The sequence below is a fragment of the Thunnus thynnus genome, chromosome 9, assembly GCF_963924715.1.
Source record: "Thunnus thynnus chromosome 9, fThuThy2.1, whole genome shotgun sequence".
Lineage (NCBI taxonomy): Eukaryota > Metazoa > Chordata > Actinopteri > Scombriformes > Scombridae > Thunnus > Thunnus thynnus.
The window spans coordinates 35373142-35391112 of record NC_089525.1 but is presented as its reverse complement, the minus strand read 5'-3'; the positions used below and the strand labels follow the sequence as shown (position 1 = coordinate 35391112).

General features: G+C 46.6%; 1 protein-coding gene across 2 annotated transcripts; it reads right to left on the bottom strand.

Annotated features, from left to right (window-relative positions):
- Positions 1-6061: 6061 nt before the first annotated feature.
- Positions 6062-13488, bottom strand: rnf4 (ring finger protein 4). Of its 2 annotated transcripts, none has more exons than XM_067598305.1 (8): positions 13139-13488; positions 11920-11955; positions 9239-9470; positions 8673-8755; positions 8433-8445; positions 8221-8344; positions 6894-6945; positions 6062-6809 (listed from the first exon to the last, which is right to left on the bottom strand). In XM_067598305.1, the coding sequence occupies exons 2-8, from the start codon at positions 11929-11931 to the stop codon at positions 6747-6749; spliced, it is 579 nt and encodes a 192-aa protein (XP_067454406.1). In that variant the 5' UTR covers positions 11932-11955; positions 13139-13488; the 3' UTR covers positions 6062-6746. The 2 variants fall into 2 exon arrangements, with proteins under 2 accessions (XP_067454406.1, XP_067454405.1); XM_067598304.1 differs by having other exon boundaries at positions 6062-6813; positions 13139-13468.
- Positions 13489-17971: the final 4483 nt, after the last annotated feature.

Here is a 17971-nt window from a genome sequence, read left to right as displayed (position 1 = left end):
CACCAGAGTAACTTCGGTTCTAAGGTCACCAGAGTAACTTCGGTTCTACGGTCACCAGCGTAACTTCGGTTCTACGGTCACCAGAGTAACTTCGGTTCTACGGTCACCAGAGTAACTTCCGTTCTACTGGCACCAGAGTAACTTCGGTTCTAAGGTCACCAGAGTAACTTCGGTTCTAAGGTCACCAGAGTAACTTCGGTTCTACGGTCACCAGAGTAACTTCGGTTCTACTGGCACCAGAGTAACTTCGGTTCTACTGGCACCAGCGTAACTTCGGTTCTACGGTCACCAGCGTAACTTCGGTTCTACGGTCACCAGCGTAACTTCGGTTCTACGGTCACCAGCGTAACTTCGGCTCTACTGGCACCAGAGTAACTTCGGTTCTACGGTCACCAGCGTAACTTCGGTTCTACGGTCACCAGAGTAACTTCGGTTCTACGGTCACCAGAGTAACTTCCGTTCTACTGGCACCAGAGTAACTTCGGTTCTAAGGTCACCAGAGTAACTTCGGTTCTACGGTCACCAGAGTAACTTCGGTTCTACTGGCACCAGAGTAACTTCGGTTCTACTGGCACCAGCGTAACTTCGGTTCTACGGTCACCAGCGTAACTTCGGTTCTACGGTCACCAGCGTAACTTCGGTTCTACGGTCACCAGCGTAACTTCGGCTCTACTGGCACCAGAGTAACTTCGGTTCTACGGGCACCAGAGTAACTTCGGTTCTACGGTCACCAGCGTAACTTCGGTTCTACGGTCACCAGAGTAACTTCGGTTCTACTGGCACCAGAGTAACTTCGGTTCGACGGGCACCAGAGTAACTTCGGTTCTACGGTCACCAGCGTAACTTCGGTTCTACGGTCACCACCGTAACTTCGGTTCTACGGTCACCACCGTAACTTCGGTTCTACGGGCACCAGCGTAACTTCGGTTCTACGGTCACCAGAGTAACTTCGGTTCTACTGGCACCAGAGTAACTTCGGTTCTACGGTCACCAGAGTAACTTCGGTTCTACGGGCACCAGAGTAACTTCGGTTCTACTGGCACCAGAGTAACTTCGGTTCTAAGGTCACCAGAGTAACTTCGGTTCTGCGGGCACCAGAGTAACTTCGGTTCTACGGTCACCAGAGTAACTTCGGTTCTAAGGTCACCAGAGTAACTTCGGTTCTGCGGGCACCAGAGTAACTTCGGTTCTACGGTCACCAGAGTAACTTCGGTTCTACGGGCACCAGCGTAACTTCGGTTCTGCGGGTACCAGAGTAACTTCGGTTCTACGGTCACCAGCGTAACTTCGGTTCTACGGTCACCAGAGTAACTTCGGTTCTACGGTCACCAGAGTAACTTCCGTTCTACTGGCACCAGAGTAACTTCGGTTCTAAGGTCACCAGAGTAACTTCGGTTCTAAGGTCACCAGAGTAACTTCGGTTCTACGGTCACCAGCGTAACTTCGGTTCTACAGTCACCAGAGTAACTTCCGTTCTACTGGCACCAGAGTAACTTCGGTTCTACGGTCACCAGAGTAACTTCGGTTCCACGGTCACCAGAGTAACTTCGGTTCTACGGTCACCAGCGTAACTTCGGTTCTACGGTCACCAGAGTAACTTCGGTTCTACGGTCACCAGAGTAACTTCGGTTCTACGGTCACCACCGTTACTTCGGTTCTACGGTCACCAGCGTAACTTCGGTTCTACGGTCACCAGAGTAACTTCGGTTCTACGGTCACCAGCGTAACTTCGGTTCTACGGTCACCACCATAACTTCCGTTCTACTGGCACCAGAGTAACTTCGGTTCCACGGTCACCAGAGTAACTTCGGTTCTACGGTCACCAGAGTAACTTCGGTTCTACGGTCACCAGAGTAACTTCGGTTCTACGGTCACCAGAGTAACTTCGGTTCTGCGGTCACCAGCGTAACTTCGGTTCTACGGTCACCAGAGTAAATTCGGTTCTACGGTCACCAGAGTAACTTCGGTTCTAAGGTCACCAGAGTAACTTCGGTTCTACGGTCACCAGCGTAACTTCGGTTCTACGGTCACCAGAGTAACTTCGGTTCTACGGTCACCAGAGTAACTTCGGTTCCACGGTCACCAGAGTAACTTCGGTTCTACGGTCACCAGAGTAACTTCGGTTCTACGGTCACCAGCGTAACTTCGGTTCTACGGTCACCAGAGTAACTTCGGTTCTACGGTCACCAGAGTAACTTCGGTTCTACGGTCACCACCGTTACTTCGGTTCTACGGTCACCAGCGTAACTTCGGTTCTACGGTCACCAGAGTAACTTCGGTTCTACGGTCACCAGCGTAACTTCGGTTCTACGGTCACCACCATAACTTCCGTTCTACTGGCACCAGAGTAACTTCGGTTCCACGGTCACCAGAGTAACTTCGGTTCTACGGTCACCAGAGTAACTTCGGTTCTACGGTCACCAGAGTAACTTCGGTTCTACGGTCACCAGAGTAACTTCGGTTCTGCGGTCACCAGCGTAACTTCGGTTCTACGGTCACCAGAGTAAATTCGGTTCTACGGTCACCAGAGTAACTTCGGTTCTAAGGTCACCAGAGTAACTTCGGTTCTACGGTCACCAGCGTAACTTCGGTTCTACGGTCACCAGAGTAACTTCGGTTCTACGGTCACCAGAGTAACTTCCGTTCTACTGGCACCAGAGTAACTTCGGTTCTAAGGTCACCAGAGTAACTTCGGTTCTAAGGTCACCAGAGTAACTTCGGTTCTACGGTCACCAGAGTAACTTCGGTTCTACTGGCACCAGAGTAACTTCGGTTCTACTGGCACCAGCGTAACTTCGGTTCTACGGTCACCAGCGTAACTTCGGTTCTACGGTCACCAGCGTAACTTCGGTTCTACGGTCACCAGCGTAACTTCGGCTCTACTGGCACCAGAGTAACTTCGGTTCTACGGTCACCAGCGTAACTTCGGTTCTACGGTCACCAGCGTAACTTCGGTTCTACGGTCACCAGAGTAACTTCGGTTCTACTGGCACCAGAGTAACTTCGGTTCGACGGGCAACAGAGTAACTTCGGTTCTACGGTCACCAGCGTAACTTCGGTTCTACGGTCACCAGCGTAACTTCGGTTCTACGGTCACCAGCGTAACTTCGGTTCTACGGTCACCAGAGTAACTTCGGTTCTACGGTCACCAGCGTAACTTCGGTTCTACGGTCACCAGCGTAACTTCGGTTCTACGGTCACCAGAGTAACTTCGGTTCTACGGTCACCAGAGTAACTTCGGTTCTACGGTCACCAGAGTAACTTCGGTTCTACGGTCACCAGAGTAACTTCGGTTCTACGGGCACCACCGTAACTTCGGTTCTACGGGCACCAGCGTAACTTCGGTTCTACGGTCACCACCGTAACTTCCGTTCTACGGTCACCAGAGTAACTTCGGTTCTACGGGCACCAGAGTAACTTCGGTTCTACTGGCACCAGAGTAACTTCGGTTCTACGGTCACCACCGTAACTTCCGTTCTACGGTCACCAGAGTAACTTCGGTTCTACGGTCACCAGAGTAACTTCGGTTCTACGGGCACCAGCGTAACTTCGGTTCTACGGTCACCAGAGTAACTTCGGTTCTACGGTCACCAGCGTAACTTCGGTTCTACGGTCACCAGAGTAACTTCGGTTCTACGGTCACCAGAGTAACTTCGGTTCTACTGGCACCAGAGTAACTTCGGTTCTACGGTCACCAGAGTAACTTCGGTTCTACGGGCACCAGAGTAACTTCGGTTCTACTGGCACCAGAGTAACTTCGGTTCTAAGGTCACCAGAGTAACTTCGGTTCTGCGGGCACCAGAGTAACTTCGGTTCTAAGGTCACCAGAGTAACTTCGGTTCTACGGTCACCAGAGTAACTTCGGTTCTAAGGTCACCAGAGTAACTTCGGTTCTGCGGGCACCAGAGTAACTTCGGTTCTACGGTCACCAGAGTAACTTCGGTTCTACGGGCACCAGCGTAACTTCGGTTCTGCGGGCACCAGAGTAACTTCGGTTCTACGGTCACCAGCGTAACTTCGGTTCTACGGTCACCAGAGTAACTTCGGTTCTACGGTCACCAGAGTAACTTCGGTTCTACTGGCACCAGAGTAACTTCGGTTCTAAGGTCACCAGAGTAACTTCGGTTCTAAGGTCACCAGAGTAACTTCGGTTCTACGGTCACCAGCGTAACTTCGGTTCTACGGTCACCAGAGTAACTTCGGTTCTACTGGCACCAGAGTAACTTCGGTTCTACTGGCACCAGAGTAACTTCGGTTCTACGGTCACCAGCGTAACTTCGGTTCTACGGTCACCAGCGTAACTTCGGTTCTACGGTCACCAGAGTAACTTCGGTTCTACTGGCACCAGAGTAACTTCGGTTCTACGGTCACCAGCGTAACTTCGGCTCTAAGGTCACCAGCGTAACTTCGGTTCTACGGTCACCAGCGTAACTTCGGTTCTACGGGCACCAGAGTAACTTCGGTTCTACGGGCACCAGAGTAACTTCGGTTCTACGGGCACCAGCGTAACTTCGGTTCTACTGGCACCAGAGTAACTTCGGTTCTACGGGCACCAGAGTAACTTCGGTTCTACGGTCACCAGCGTAACTTCGGCTCTAAGGTCACCAGCGTAACTTCGGTTCTACGGTCACCAGCGTAACTTCGGTTCTACGGGCACCAGCGTAACTTCGGTTCTACGGTCACCAGCGTAACTTCGGTTCTACGGTCACCAGAGTAACTTCGGTTCTACGGGCACCAGAGTAACTTCGGTTCTACTGGCACCAGCGTAACTTCGGTTCTACGGTCACCAGCGTAACTTCGGTTCTACGGTCACCAGCGTAACTTCCGTTCTACGGTCACCAGCGTAACTTCGGTTCTACGGTCACCACCGTAACTTCCGTTCTACGGTCACCAGAGTAACTTCGGTTCTACGGTCACCAGAGTAACTTCGGTTCTACTGGCACCAGAGTAACTTCGGTTCTAAGGTCACCAGCGTAACTTCGGTTCTACGGGCACCAGAGTAACTTCGGTTCTACGGTCACCAGCGTAACTTCGGTTCTACGGTCACCAGAGAAACTTCGGTTCTACGGTCACCAGAGTAACTTCGGTTCTGCGGTCACCAGAGTAACTTCGGTTCTACTGGCACCAGAGTAACTTCGGTTCTACGGGCACCAGAGTAACTTCGGTTCTACGGTCACCAGAGTAACTTCGGTTCTACGGTCACCACCGTAACTTCGGTTCTACGGGCACCAGCGTAACTTCGGTTCTACTGGCACCAGAGTAACTTCGGTTCTACGGTCACCAGAGTAACTTCGGTTCTACTGGCACCAGCGTAACTTCGGTTCTACTGGCACCAGAGTAACTTCGGTTCTACGGTCACCAGAGTAACTTCGGTTCTACGGTCACCACCGTAACTTCGGTTCTACGGTCACCAGAGTAACTTCGGTTCTACTGGCACCAGAGTAACTTCGGTTCTACGGTCACCAGAGTAACTTCGGTTCTACGGTCACCAGCGTAACTTCGGTTCTACGGTCACCAGCGTAACTTCGGTTCTACGGTCACCAGAGTAACTTCGGTTCTACGGTCACCAGAGTAACTTCGGTTCTACGGTCACCAGAGTAACTTCGGTTCTACTGGCACCAGAGTAACTTCGGTTCTACTGGCACCAGAGTAACTTCGGTTCTACGGTCACCAGCGTAACTTCGGTTCTACGGGCACCAGCGTAACTTCAGCTCTACGGTCACCAGCGTAACTTCCGTTCTACTGGCACCAGAGTAACTTCGGTTCTACGGTCACCAGAGTAACTTCGGTTCTACGGTCACCAGAGTAACTTCGGTTCTACGGTCACCAGAGTAACTTCGGTTCTACGGTCACCAGAGTGACTTCGGTTCTACGGTCACCAGAGTGACTTCGGTTCTACGGTCACCAGAGTAACTTCGGTTCTACGGTCACCAGAGTAACTTCGGTTCTACGGTCACCAGAGTAACTTCGGTTCTACGGTCACCAGAGTAACTTCGGTTCTACGGTCACCAAAGTAACTTCGGTTCTCTGGTTTCCTGTTCATGAAAAACCTGCACAGAACTCAATAGAATTTATTTTTTATTTTAACACATTTACATGTAAACAGATCAGAGAGGAACACTAATAAACATATCAAATATATAATCAATCAATCAATCTTCACTCATTGGCAAATAAACTAAACGTTCAACATTCTGATCTGATGTCACTTTAATACAGCAGCAAAAAACTTCCTGTTTGGGAAGTTCAGCAGTGGACCAGTCCCCTCTGTGGGTCCATTAATGGTTTTACCTCCGCTGCCCTCTGGTCCCCCCGCCCCCCAGGTACGCTCGCACAGTGTTCATCCCCACATCCTCCATTTTCATCATTATTATTCGTTATTATTCTCCCTACGTGTCTCTTTCTCGTTAGTCGTCCTCGTTACAAACATCTTTCATCTCATCCGACCAGCGACTGTAAACTGTCCTTATGTCTGTTTTAACAACCGCACCAATAAAAAAAATAAATAACAGCAGCTCAGGTGTGTGATGATGTCAGAGTGATGTCAGATGTAGAGGGGCGGTACTGCAGGTAGGACAGGTGTGTGATGATGTCAGAGTGATGTCAGATGTAGAGGGGGCAGTACTGCAGGTAGGACAGGTGTGTGATGATGTCAGAGTGATGTCAGATGTAGAGGGGGTGGTACTGGCGGGAGGTCAGTCTCTTTCTGCAGGTAGGACAGGTGTGTGATGATGTCAGAGCATCTCTCAGACACTGGCTGCAGAACACATGACCACATTTAGTGGAAACCACCAATCGGCCGCTCTCGACTATCTGAAGAGAAGACAAACAGCCAATCAGAAGACAGGACTCTACCTGCTGTCAAGGCATTTACAGGTGTGCGAGAGTCTCACCTCAGAGTACGAGTCCATACAGACGGGACAGCTGATCGTCCCCGGAGTCCACCTGAAGACACACAGAGACTCTACTGAGTTCTTCTACGTCTATTACCTGGCTGAGGTTTGATACCATGTCAGGGATCAGTCTATTACCTGGCTGAGGTTTGATACCATGTCAGGGATCAGTCTATTACCTGGCTGAAGTTTAATATAATGTCAGGGATCAGTCTATTACCTGGCTGAAGTTTAATATAATGTCAGGGATCAGTCTATTACCTGGCCGAGGTTCAATATAATGTCAGGGATCAGTTTATTACCTGGCTGAGGTTCAATATAATGTCAGGGATCAGTTTATTACCTGGCTGAGGTTCAATGTAATGTCAGGGATCAGTCTATTACCTGGCTGAGGTTCAATATAATGTCAGGGATCAGTCTATTACCTGGCTGAGGTTCAATATAATGTCAGGGATCAGTCTATTACCTGGCTGAGGTTTGATACCATGTCAGGGATCAGTCTATTACCTGGCTGAAGTTTAATATAATGTCAGGGATCAGTCTATTACCTGGCTGAAGTTTAATATAATGTCAGGGATCAGTCTATTACCTGGCTGAGGTTCAATATAATGTCAGGGATCAGTTTATTACCTGGCTGAGGTTCAATGTAATGTCAGGGATCAGTCTATTACCTGGCTGAGGTTCAATATAATGTCAGGGATCAGTCTATTACCTGGCTGAGGTTCAATATAATGTCAGGGATCAGTCTATTACCTGGCTGAGGTTCAATATAATGTCAGGGATCAGTTTATTACCTGGCTGAGGTTCAATGTAATGTCAGGGATCAGTCTATTACCTGGCTGAGGTTCAATATAATGTCAGGGATCAGTCTATTACCTGGCTGAGGTTCAATATAATGTCAGGCATCAGTCTATTACCTGGCTGAGGTTCAATATAATTTCAGGGATCAGTTTATTACCTGGCTGAGGTTCAATGTAATGTCAGGGATCAGTCTATTACCTGGCTGAGGTTCAATATAATGTCAGGGATCAGTCTATTACCTGGCTGAAGTTTAATATAATGTCAGGGATCAGTCTATTACCTGGCTGAGGTTCAATATAATGTCAGGGATCAGTCTATTACCTGGCTGAGGTTCAATATAATGTCAGGGATCAGTCTATTACCTGGCTGAAGTTCAATGTAATGTCAGGGATCAGTCTATTACCTGGCTGAGGTTCAATATAATGTCAGGGATCAGTTTATTACCTGGCTGAGGTTCAATGTAATGTCAGGGATCAGTCTATTACCTGGCTGAGGTTCAATATAATGTCAGGGATCAGTCTATTACCTGGCGGCACTGTTGGCCTGTATAGAAGACAACATGGCGGCGTTAAGGGTAGGGGGCGTTACTTCATCTTCATCACTGCTGACGACGTAACTCTCACCTGTGGCGGCTCTCCTGTTCTGAGGACCTGATTGAAGATGTGGGGAGGGGGGGGCAGTGATTAACAGACTGCTGACGACTAACTGGTCAGAAATATTAGATAGAAAGTGTTTTACCTTCATCCACCAGCTGGATCATCACCACATCAAAAAGAGACGACGACAGAAACACAAGAAGAAGAACAAAAGTTAGTTTTTTCCACAATAAGCAGATTAACCAGTTAACTGACCCAATAGTTAAATAATAGTGTGTATCAGTGTGTATAAGTGTGTGTGTGAATATTAGTGTGTGTGTGTGTGTGTATTAGTGTGAATCAGTGTATATTAGTGTGCATCAGTGAGTGTGTATTTTGTCACCAGCACTGAGTCGTTGTTGGTCAGGTCAACAACAGCAGCAGCTTCTGATCCCTCACAGGTCAGATCCACCACCTCCTCCACACCTGCACAGGTACCGGATATTGATTATTGATCAGTCAGGAGTTAACTACTTGCAATATGTGAACCAGCTTCATGAGGTCTGGATCATCTGGATGGTTCTAATTAACAGGTGTGTTTCGTCAGAGCTTAATTGGTGGAATTTCTATCCTACTTAATGCATTTGAGAGCATCAGTTGTGTTGTGGTAGTTTGCTTACTCCTAACAGCCTGTTTCACTACTGCAATGCTCAATTATTTATTTATATATATATATATATATATATATATATATTCATACACACACTCACACACTATATACACATATACACTGTTGAGAAACCATCCTCTGACCTCATGAAGCTTGAAGGTTCAGATACAACAACAATGAGCAAAGCTGATAAAGAAAGAAAATGCCTCGAATGAGCAGCTGTGTCCAAACTTCTGACTGCTACTGTACTTAAATATGCCAATAATCAATAAGCAATCAGAGTGCTGATCAGTACTCACTGTCCTCTGTGTTGTCCATCACATCGATGGTCTCTGTGGTGGGAGCAGGGTCCACATCAGACGCTCTGCTGAGGTTAGCCGTCCTGTTAGCCACCCTGGTAGCGCTAGCCACCCTGGTAGTGTTAGCCGTCCTCCTGGTGTTAGCGGCTCTGCTAGCATAAGCCGCTCTGCTGGTCTTGGTGCTGGGTCTGGAAACCAGAGGACTTCCTGTGGTCCTCCTCTTCCTCTGAGCCTGAACACACATCACATATATGACATCACAGTCATGACATGACAGTTATCCATCCCAGTCACTGACGGACTCTGGCGACGGGGTTTTTCTTCAACTGGAGCTCCTCCTGTCAGCTGTATTGATCTCTGCTGTGTGACTATAACTGTAGCTGTTACCAACGCTGCCTTTCTGCCCAAACGACGCAACTGCTTTAATTATGATGTCCTGCACCGCCACACAGCTACAGAGTTTATGCAGCTTCCTAATTACACCCGACAACCGTCTTTGACTGCTGCCAAGGTTTGAGACCTCATTACATCCAAAGAGACTCACGCCGTGACATCAATGTGAAATACAGAAACAAGACAAACCTGGAAACATGGCGAGTCGACCCCACGCCAAGACAAACCTGGGCGTCATTAATGGAAACATGGCGAGTCGACTCCACGCCAAGACAAACCTGGGCGTCATTCATGGAAACATGGCGAGTCGACTCCACGCCAAGACAAACCTGGGCGTCATTCATGGAAACATGGCGAGTCGACTCCATGCCAAGACAAACCTGGGCGTCATTCATGGAAACATGGCGAGTCGACTCCACGCCAAGACAAACCTGGGCGTCATTAATGGAAACATGGCGAGTCGACCCCACGCCAAGACAAACCTGGGCGTCATTAATGGAAACATGGCGAGTCGACCCCACGCCAAGACAAACCTGGGCGTCATTCATGGAAACATGGCGAGTCGACCCCACGCCAAGACAAACCTGGGCGTCATTCATGGAAACATGGCGAGTCGACCCCACGCCAAGACAAACCTGGGCGTCATTCATGGAAACATGGCGAGTCGACCCCACGCCAAGACAAACCTGGGCGTCATTCATGGAAACATGGCGAGTCGACCCCACGCCAAGACAAACCTGGGCGTCATTAATGGAAACATGGCGAGTCGACCCCACGCCAAGACAAACCTGGGCGTCATTAATGGAAACATGGCGAGTCGACTCCACGCCAAGACAAACCTGGGCGTCATTAATGGAAACATGGCGAGTCGACCCCACACCAAGAAAAACCTGGGCGTCATTAATGGAAACATGGCGAGTCGACACCACACCAAGACAAACCTGGGCGTCATTAATGGAAACATGGCGAGTCGACTCCACGCCAAGACAAACCTGGGCGTCATTAATGGAAACATGGCGAGTCGACACCACGCCAAGACAAACCTGGGCGTCATTAATGGAAACATGGCGAGTCGACTCCACGCCAAGACAAACCTGGGCGTCATTCATGGAAACATGGCGAGTCGACCCCACGCCAAGACAAACCTGGGCGTCATTAATGGAAACATGGCGAGTCGACTCCACGCCAAGACAAACCTGGGCGTCATTAATGGAAACATGGCGAGTCGACCCCACGCCAAGACAGACCTGGGCGTCATTAATGGAAACATGGCGAGTCGACCCCACGCCAAGACAGACCTGGGCGTCATTAATGGAAACATGGCGAGTCGACCCCACACCAAGACCAAACTGGGCATCATTCTGCTTTCACTGCACTGGTCCCCAGTTTCCTTCAGGATGGACCACAAAGTCCTGCTGCTCACATACAAATCCATCAAACCTCCATCCGCACCCTCAGGTCTGCCAGCAGCTTGCCCCTCCAGGCCCCCAGTACTAGGCTCCACACCACGGACCCCCAGTACTAACCCCTGCACCATGGGCCCCCAGTACTAGGCTCCACATCATGGGGCCCCCAATACTAGGCTCCGCACCATGGGCCCCCAGTACTAAGCTCCGCACCATGGGCCCCCAGTACTAAGCTCCGCACCATGGGCCCCCAGTACTAACCCCTGCACCATGGGCCCCCAGTACTAACCCCTGCCTCATGGGCCCCCAGTACTAAGCCCCGCACAATGGGGCCCCCAGTACTAAGCCCCGCACAATGGGGCCCCCAGTACTAAGCTCCGCACCATGGGCCCCCAGTACTAAGCTCCGCACCATGGGCCCCCAGTACTAAGCTCCGCACCATGGGCCCCCAGTACTAACCTATACACCAGTGGGTCCCCAGTACAAACCCCTGCACCATGGGCCCCCAGTACTAACCCCTGCACCAAGGGCTCCCAGTACTAACCTATACACCAGTGGGTCCCCAGTACAAACCCCTGCACCATGGGGTCCCCACTACTAACCTATACAAAAGCACTACAGAGACTCTTTCAGAAAAAGTCTAAAAACCTTTTTCATCTTAAAGGCTTTTCCACACTGGGGGCATTTAGTGTCATTTCTTTGCATTGCTGTGTATGTTGTGTGTAAAAGCCTTAACTCTTATTTTCTATAATCTTTACGTTGTGTATTCTATTATTAATAATGTGGAACTGAAGAGTTTCACTATGAATGATGAGTGCAATACAAATTAAATGTATTATTACTAAAGTCCACAGTTTCATGACATAGAAGAAGAAAACTTACAGAGCTGCTCATATCAGAGACACCAGCCGGGGGATGCTGCAGAGAAACAAGGAGACATGTTAGCATCATGCTGACATCAGAGCTAACAGGTCAGAGCTAACAGGTCAGAGTCAACAGGTCAGAGCTAACAGGTCAGAGTCAACAGGTCAGAGCTAACAGGTCAGAGTCAACAGGTCAGAGCTAACAGGTCAGAGCTAACAGGTCAGAGCTAACAGGTCAGAGTTAACTGGTCAGAGTTAACAGGTCAGAGCTAACAGGTCAGAGCTAACAGGTCAGAGCTAACAGGTCAGAGCTAACAGGTCAGAATTAACTGGTCAGAGCTAACAGGTCAGAGTTAACAGGTCAGAGTTAACAGGTCAGAGTTAACTGGTCAGAGTTAACTGGTCAGAGTTAACAGGTCAGAGCTAACAGGTCAGAGCTAACAAGTCAGAGCTAACAGGTCAGAGCTAACAGGTCAGAGTTAACAGGTCAGAGTCAACAGGTCAGAGTCAACAGGTCAGAATTAACAGGTCAGAGTCAACAGGTCAGAGCTAACTGGTCAGAGCTAACTGGTCAGAGCTAACAGGTCAGAGCTAACAGGTCAGAGCTAACAGGTCAGAGTTAACTGGTCAGAGCTAACAGGTCAGAGTTAACAGGTCAGAGTTAACTGGTCAGAGCTAACAGGTCAGAGCTAACAGGTCAGAGTTAACAGGTCAGAGCTAACAGGTCAGAGCTAACTGGTCAGAGCTAACAGGTCAGAGTTAACAGGTCAGAGTTAACTGGTCAGAGCTAACTGGTCAGAGTTAACTGGTCAGAGTTAACAGGTCAGAGTCAACAGGTCAGAATTAACAGGTCAGAGTTAACTGGTCAGATCTAACTGGTCAGAGTTAACTGGTCAGAGTTAACTGGTCAGAGCTAACATATTAGAGTTATCAGGTTAAAGTTAACTGGTCAGAGCTAACATATTAGGGTTAACAGGTTAAAGTTAACTGGTCAGAGTTAACTGGTCAGAGCTATCTGGTTAAAGTTAACAGGTCAGAGTTAACAGGTCAGAGTTAACTGGTCAGAGTTAACAGGTCAGAGTTAACTGGTTAGAGCTAACTGGTTAAAGTTAACTGGTTAAAGTTAACAGGTCAGAGTTAACTGGTTAGAGTTAACTGGTCAGAGGAAACGGATTAAAGGGATACAAAGTTTGACTCAACTAGCAGTTAGCAGCTAGCTGTTAGCTGCAGTCACTCACCGTTAGTGTTTCCTCTCGTTAGCTGTTAGCAGTTAGCTGGTGTAATTTCAGATTAATTAACAGCTGACTGATTGATTCCCACCGAACAGCTGACGTTAGCATCAGCTGCTGCTAGCCGCTGCCTCTTGTTGTTATATATACATATATATGTATATATGTTTATATTATAAATCTAAATATATATAACCATATATCTATGGTATTGGAAGGCGTATTGTCCTACTTCTACTGCTGCTACTGCTACTGCTTCTTCCTCTTCCTCTTCTTCTTCCTCTTCTTCTTCCTCCTCTTCTTCTTCCTTTTTTATAGCGGCAGGCAGCCAGCCTTAAGGCGCATTACCGCCACCTGCTGCGTTGGAGTATAAACTACAGTTATATGCCTCTAAACAAACACACAAGAAAATAAAATAAATTAAATTTTAAAAAAAAACAATTTCGCTAAACGCTAAATTCTTTTCAGCCCAGTTTCTCTCCTGCTAGCATTGATGCTGCTAGTTTGGTAACGCTAACGGACATTAGCTAACAGCAAGCTACATTACTGTTTTATTCTGGGTACATAAAGCAGCTTTCCTGAAACAAAGAACCATCAGTAAAACTGTTAAAGTGTGAACAGATGAAGCTACAGCAGCTCTACAGACTGGCACATGTTCAGAGAGCCACACCAACCTGGAGGAATATACATTAACAGTGACATCATACATCAGCAAATAATAATAATAATAATAATAATAATAATAATAATAATAATAATAATAACTTTATTTGTATAGCACCATACAAGAAATGCAGCTCAAAAAAGAAAAAAAAAAGGAAAAAAAAACATTAATCAATCAATCAATTATTTATTTATTTATATAGCGCCAAACCACAACAAAAGTCATCTCAGGGCACAGGGGCTCTGTGTCTGTCAGTCTCAGGGGTTTAATACAATCTGCATGAAACTGATTGTATTGATTGATACATACATACTTCTATTGATTGATGATCTACATGAAACTGATTGGAAAACTCAGCTCTGGGCTTCAGCACCAAGTGTTGGACTTCCTCACAAACAGAACCCGGGATTGGTGGTCACACCTCCTCCACTCTAGTGCTCAACACCGGAGCCCCCCAGGGTCGTGTGCTCAGCCCTGTAACCCCCGACTGCAACCCCGACATGGAGAGAACTCACCATCACCACCGTCATCAGCCGGATTTCAAACAACGAGAGTTCATATCAAGAGGAAATCAACAACCTGCTGCCCAACGTCAACAAAACCAAGCAGCTGATTGTTGATTTTAGAAATAAAGAGGCAAAGACACACAGCCATGTCTACATCAGTGGAGCTGAGGTGCAGCAGGTTTTAAGTTCCTGGGTATCAGCACCACAGAGAACCTGTCATGGACATCACACATCTCCACCCTGTAAAAAAGCTCAGAAACGACTTCATGAAACTTAAGAAGGTAAAATTCCATCTCAGGTTCTTGTGAACTTTTCCAAAGGAGCAACATCCTGACTGGAAACGTCACAAACTGGCATGAGATGTGCAGACAGAAGATTAAAACCACCCAGAACATCATCGGTTCCCATCAGCATCAGTGGTCTCGGTGAGGTGAGGAGCCCTCAGAGCCCAAAGGATCCTAAAGACCACAGTCTGTTCACCCTGCTGCCGTCTGCCAGACACACAGAAATATCTGCTGTCGTACCTCCAGACTACAGAGCAGCGTCTTTCCTCCTCAATTCATCCTCTGCACTACAACATAACAATAGCTTTATTTTCATGACTTATTATTTATAAATATATTTATATAATTCCTGTTTGTGTGAGCGGCATCAGGAGGCTCCAGACTACATGTCATTATACAATCTCGTGTTGTAAAATGATAAAAAAATGAATCTTGAATATTTTACTCAGTTTTTAAAATGATTCTTGAAATCTTGAACTTGAAAATATGCATTTGGACAACTACGACTAACTACAAGCTAAATACACAACACATTAAATGTTTAGCATTAATATCTACAGCATCCTCAAATACAATTAAACCCATCTGGGCTGCAGGGGAGCTGCACCGTCGTCCATCTCTCAAGATCTGCAGACGGATGAACACAACAGAACCATCTGCCCTCTGATTGGACAGACTGACTCGGATTCATACATACAATCAAGGTCAAAGTTCGTACTCATAACTTGCAGTTTGTAATTTTAACTTCAGTGTCGCACACACAGGTAGGAACTTTGTGAAACTTCACTGTTGAGAAAACACAAAATATTTCTACAGCTACAAAACTGTTTACACATGTGCAAAGTATAATTACCACCCTGCCATCCACAGTCTGTCAGCACATGTTCAGGTATGTCCCAATCTTAACCTAGAAATAGATATTATGGTATATACACTCACTGGCCACTTTATTTAGATACACCTGTTTAACTGCTCATTAACGCAAATATCTAATCAGCCAATCAAGTCGCAGCAACTCGATGCATTTAAGCATGTAGACACGGTGAAGATAATCTGCTGAGGTCAGAGAGCGAGACTGGTTTGAGCTGATAGAAAGGCAACAGTAACTCAGATAACCACTCGATACAGCTGAGGTATGCAGAACTACATCGACAGAGGACCGGACCCGGTGCAGGTCCTGTCAGCTAAGATCAGGAAACTGAGGCTACAACTCGTAGGGGCTCATCCTGGTCTGATGAGTCTCAATTTCTGCTGCAACATTCAAATAATCGGGTCAGAATTTGGTGTAAACAACATGAAAGCCTGGATCCATCATGCTTTGTAGAAATGGTTCAGGCTGCTGCTGGTGGTTTAATGGTTTGGCTGCTTAGTACCAGCTGAGCATCATTGAAATGCCACAGACTACCAGTACTGTTGATGACCATGTGACCACAGTGTGTCCATCTTCTAACAGCTACTTCCAGCAGAATAATGCGCCATGTCACAAAGATCAAATCATCTCAAACTGGTGTCTTGAACATGACAATGAGTTCATTAAACGGTCTCCACAGTCACCAGATCTCAGTGCAACAGAGCAGCTTCGGGATGTGGTGCAACGGGAGATTCACATCATGGATGTGCAGCCGACACATCTGCAGCAGCTGTGTGATGAAAATCTCTGAAGAATGTTTCCAGCACCTTGTTGAATCTGTGCCACAAAGAATTAAGGCAGTTCTGAAGGCAAAAGGGGGTCCGAGCCGGCACTAGCAAGGTGTTCCTAATAAAGTGATATATATATATCTACCCTTCCTCTAACCTAAGTGTTGTTGTTATTCCAGATTTCCGTCATTATTCTCTGATGAATTAATGATTTTCCTTCTGATCTCTAATTTCAACAACCTCGTTTCTGTCTATTACAACATGTGCTGGTATCCAACAGAGATAAACATCTATTCTCAGCTGCTGCACATTCAATAAAATTATATAAACCACAATTAAAATATTCTCTAAAACTGTTTGTACTGCAGCAGAAGAATCTGGTTTAACGTCGTCCACCACTGAAGACAGTCAGGTCTGCTATTTACACTGATACCCTGTTGGAAATTATGGGCTGTATATGATCCACATGCTCAGTATTTGAGTGTTTTGATGTTTCTGCAGATTGCTTCATCATCTGTGTAGAATCATGACTGTATTCCTGTTCCTGTATTTTCAAAGATATCATTAATCACAATATTAAATAGAATTGGCATGATGGTTCTGTTCCATGACCCGGTTATATAACCTTCCAGCTTGCTGGTTCATTTTAATTCACCATTTTTCCTGTAGAGGAGGTTAGAGCTGTTGGTCTGTAGTTTATCTTTTCCTGGTTTAGCAAATGGTGAAATGAATACCAGGAAGTCTTCCTGCTGTCCACATCTTATTGAAAAGTTTCAACACTATTTCTGACTGATTCTCTGATAATTGTCTCAGAGCAGAATACCTGCTGCCCTCTGATCTCTACCTTTATACCATCCACCTTTTCTTTATCTGTCAGGTCTTCTTTCCTTTGTTTATGTCTGTAAGTGAAGTGATTTCACTGTGAACACTGACTTTTCCATATCTGTTATTGCTAAATTGTCTCCATGTGCAAATTCATGTTATTTCTGAAGTTTCTGAGAGCAAACTTTCTTTCTTTAATAGCCAAATCATTCCACGCTGCGACACTTCTGTTATTCTCTGATGTCAGTTTTATACTCTCTGAGGCAGCTTCATATGTGACCTCACGTGAGCCTTCATCCCCATCATCATCATTTTAATGTTGTTAACTAATTGCCTGCATTCTTTAAATGTGTCCCATTGAGCCTTTCATCTGTATATTGGAGCATTTATTCAGAGAACATTCATTCATATTACTTCTTATGTCATAAATTGACATAAGCAGCAGCTGCTTTCACGTTTATCATCTGATCATCTCTGATCAATGAAACTGATTAAACACGTTATTATCTCATGTTTCTCCTGATGTGATCACACTGAGCTCTCCGTGTTCAGACCCACAGCAGGTTATTATTAGTTATTGATTAGGATATGGTTGTTATTACTTATTGATCATACCTTCAAGTCCACTATCACCTTCACCTTCAATGTCCAGTTTTGTCAGACAGGGACATGTGTACCTGGACTCTCTAGGATCAGGTTTTAGATTTCATTACAAACACAAAGAGAACAGAAGAGAGAGGAGGACTGAAGCCCCGCCCACCTGCAGTCTACCTGTACAGGTAAGGAGTCACAGTCAGAACACAGACAGACAGACAGAGGAGCGATGGATAAAATCAGGAAGTGGCTCCACAAACCCAAGAAGGTAAAAACAATCCAGATTCTTATTATTAATAAAAGTAAAAATATGAAATCTGTTCTGTTGATCAGC

What these genes read in the sequence shown, in the direction of transcription:
- rnf4 (XM_067598304.1), bottom strand. An exon ending in CAGGCCAACAGTGCCGCCAG is followed by an intron (nt 6,946 to 8,220) that starts GTAATAGACTGA and finishes GTGTGTCTTCAG; the next exon opens with GTGGACTCCGGGGACGATCA. An exon ending in GTATGGACTCGTACTCTGAG is followed by an intron (nt 6,814 to 6,893) that starts GTGAGACTCTCG and finishes TCTTCTCTTCAG; the next exon opens with ATAGTCGAGAGCGGCCGATT.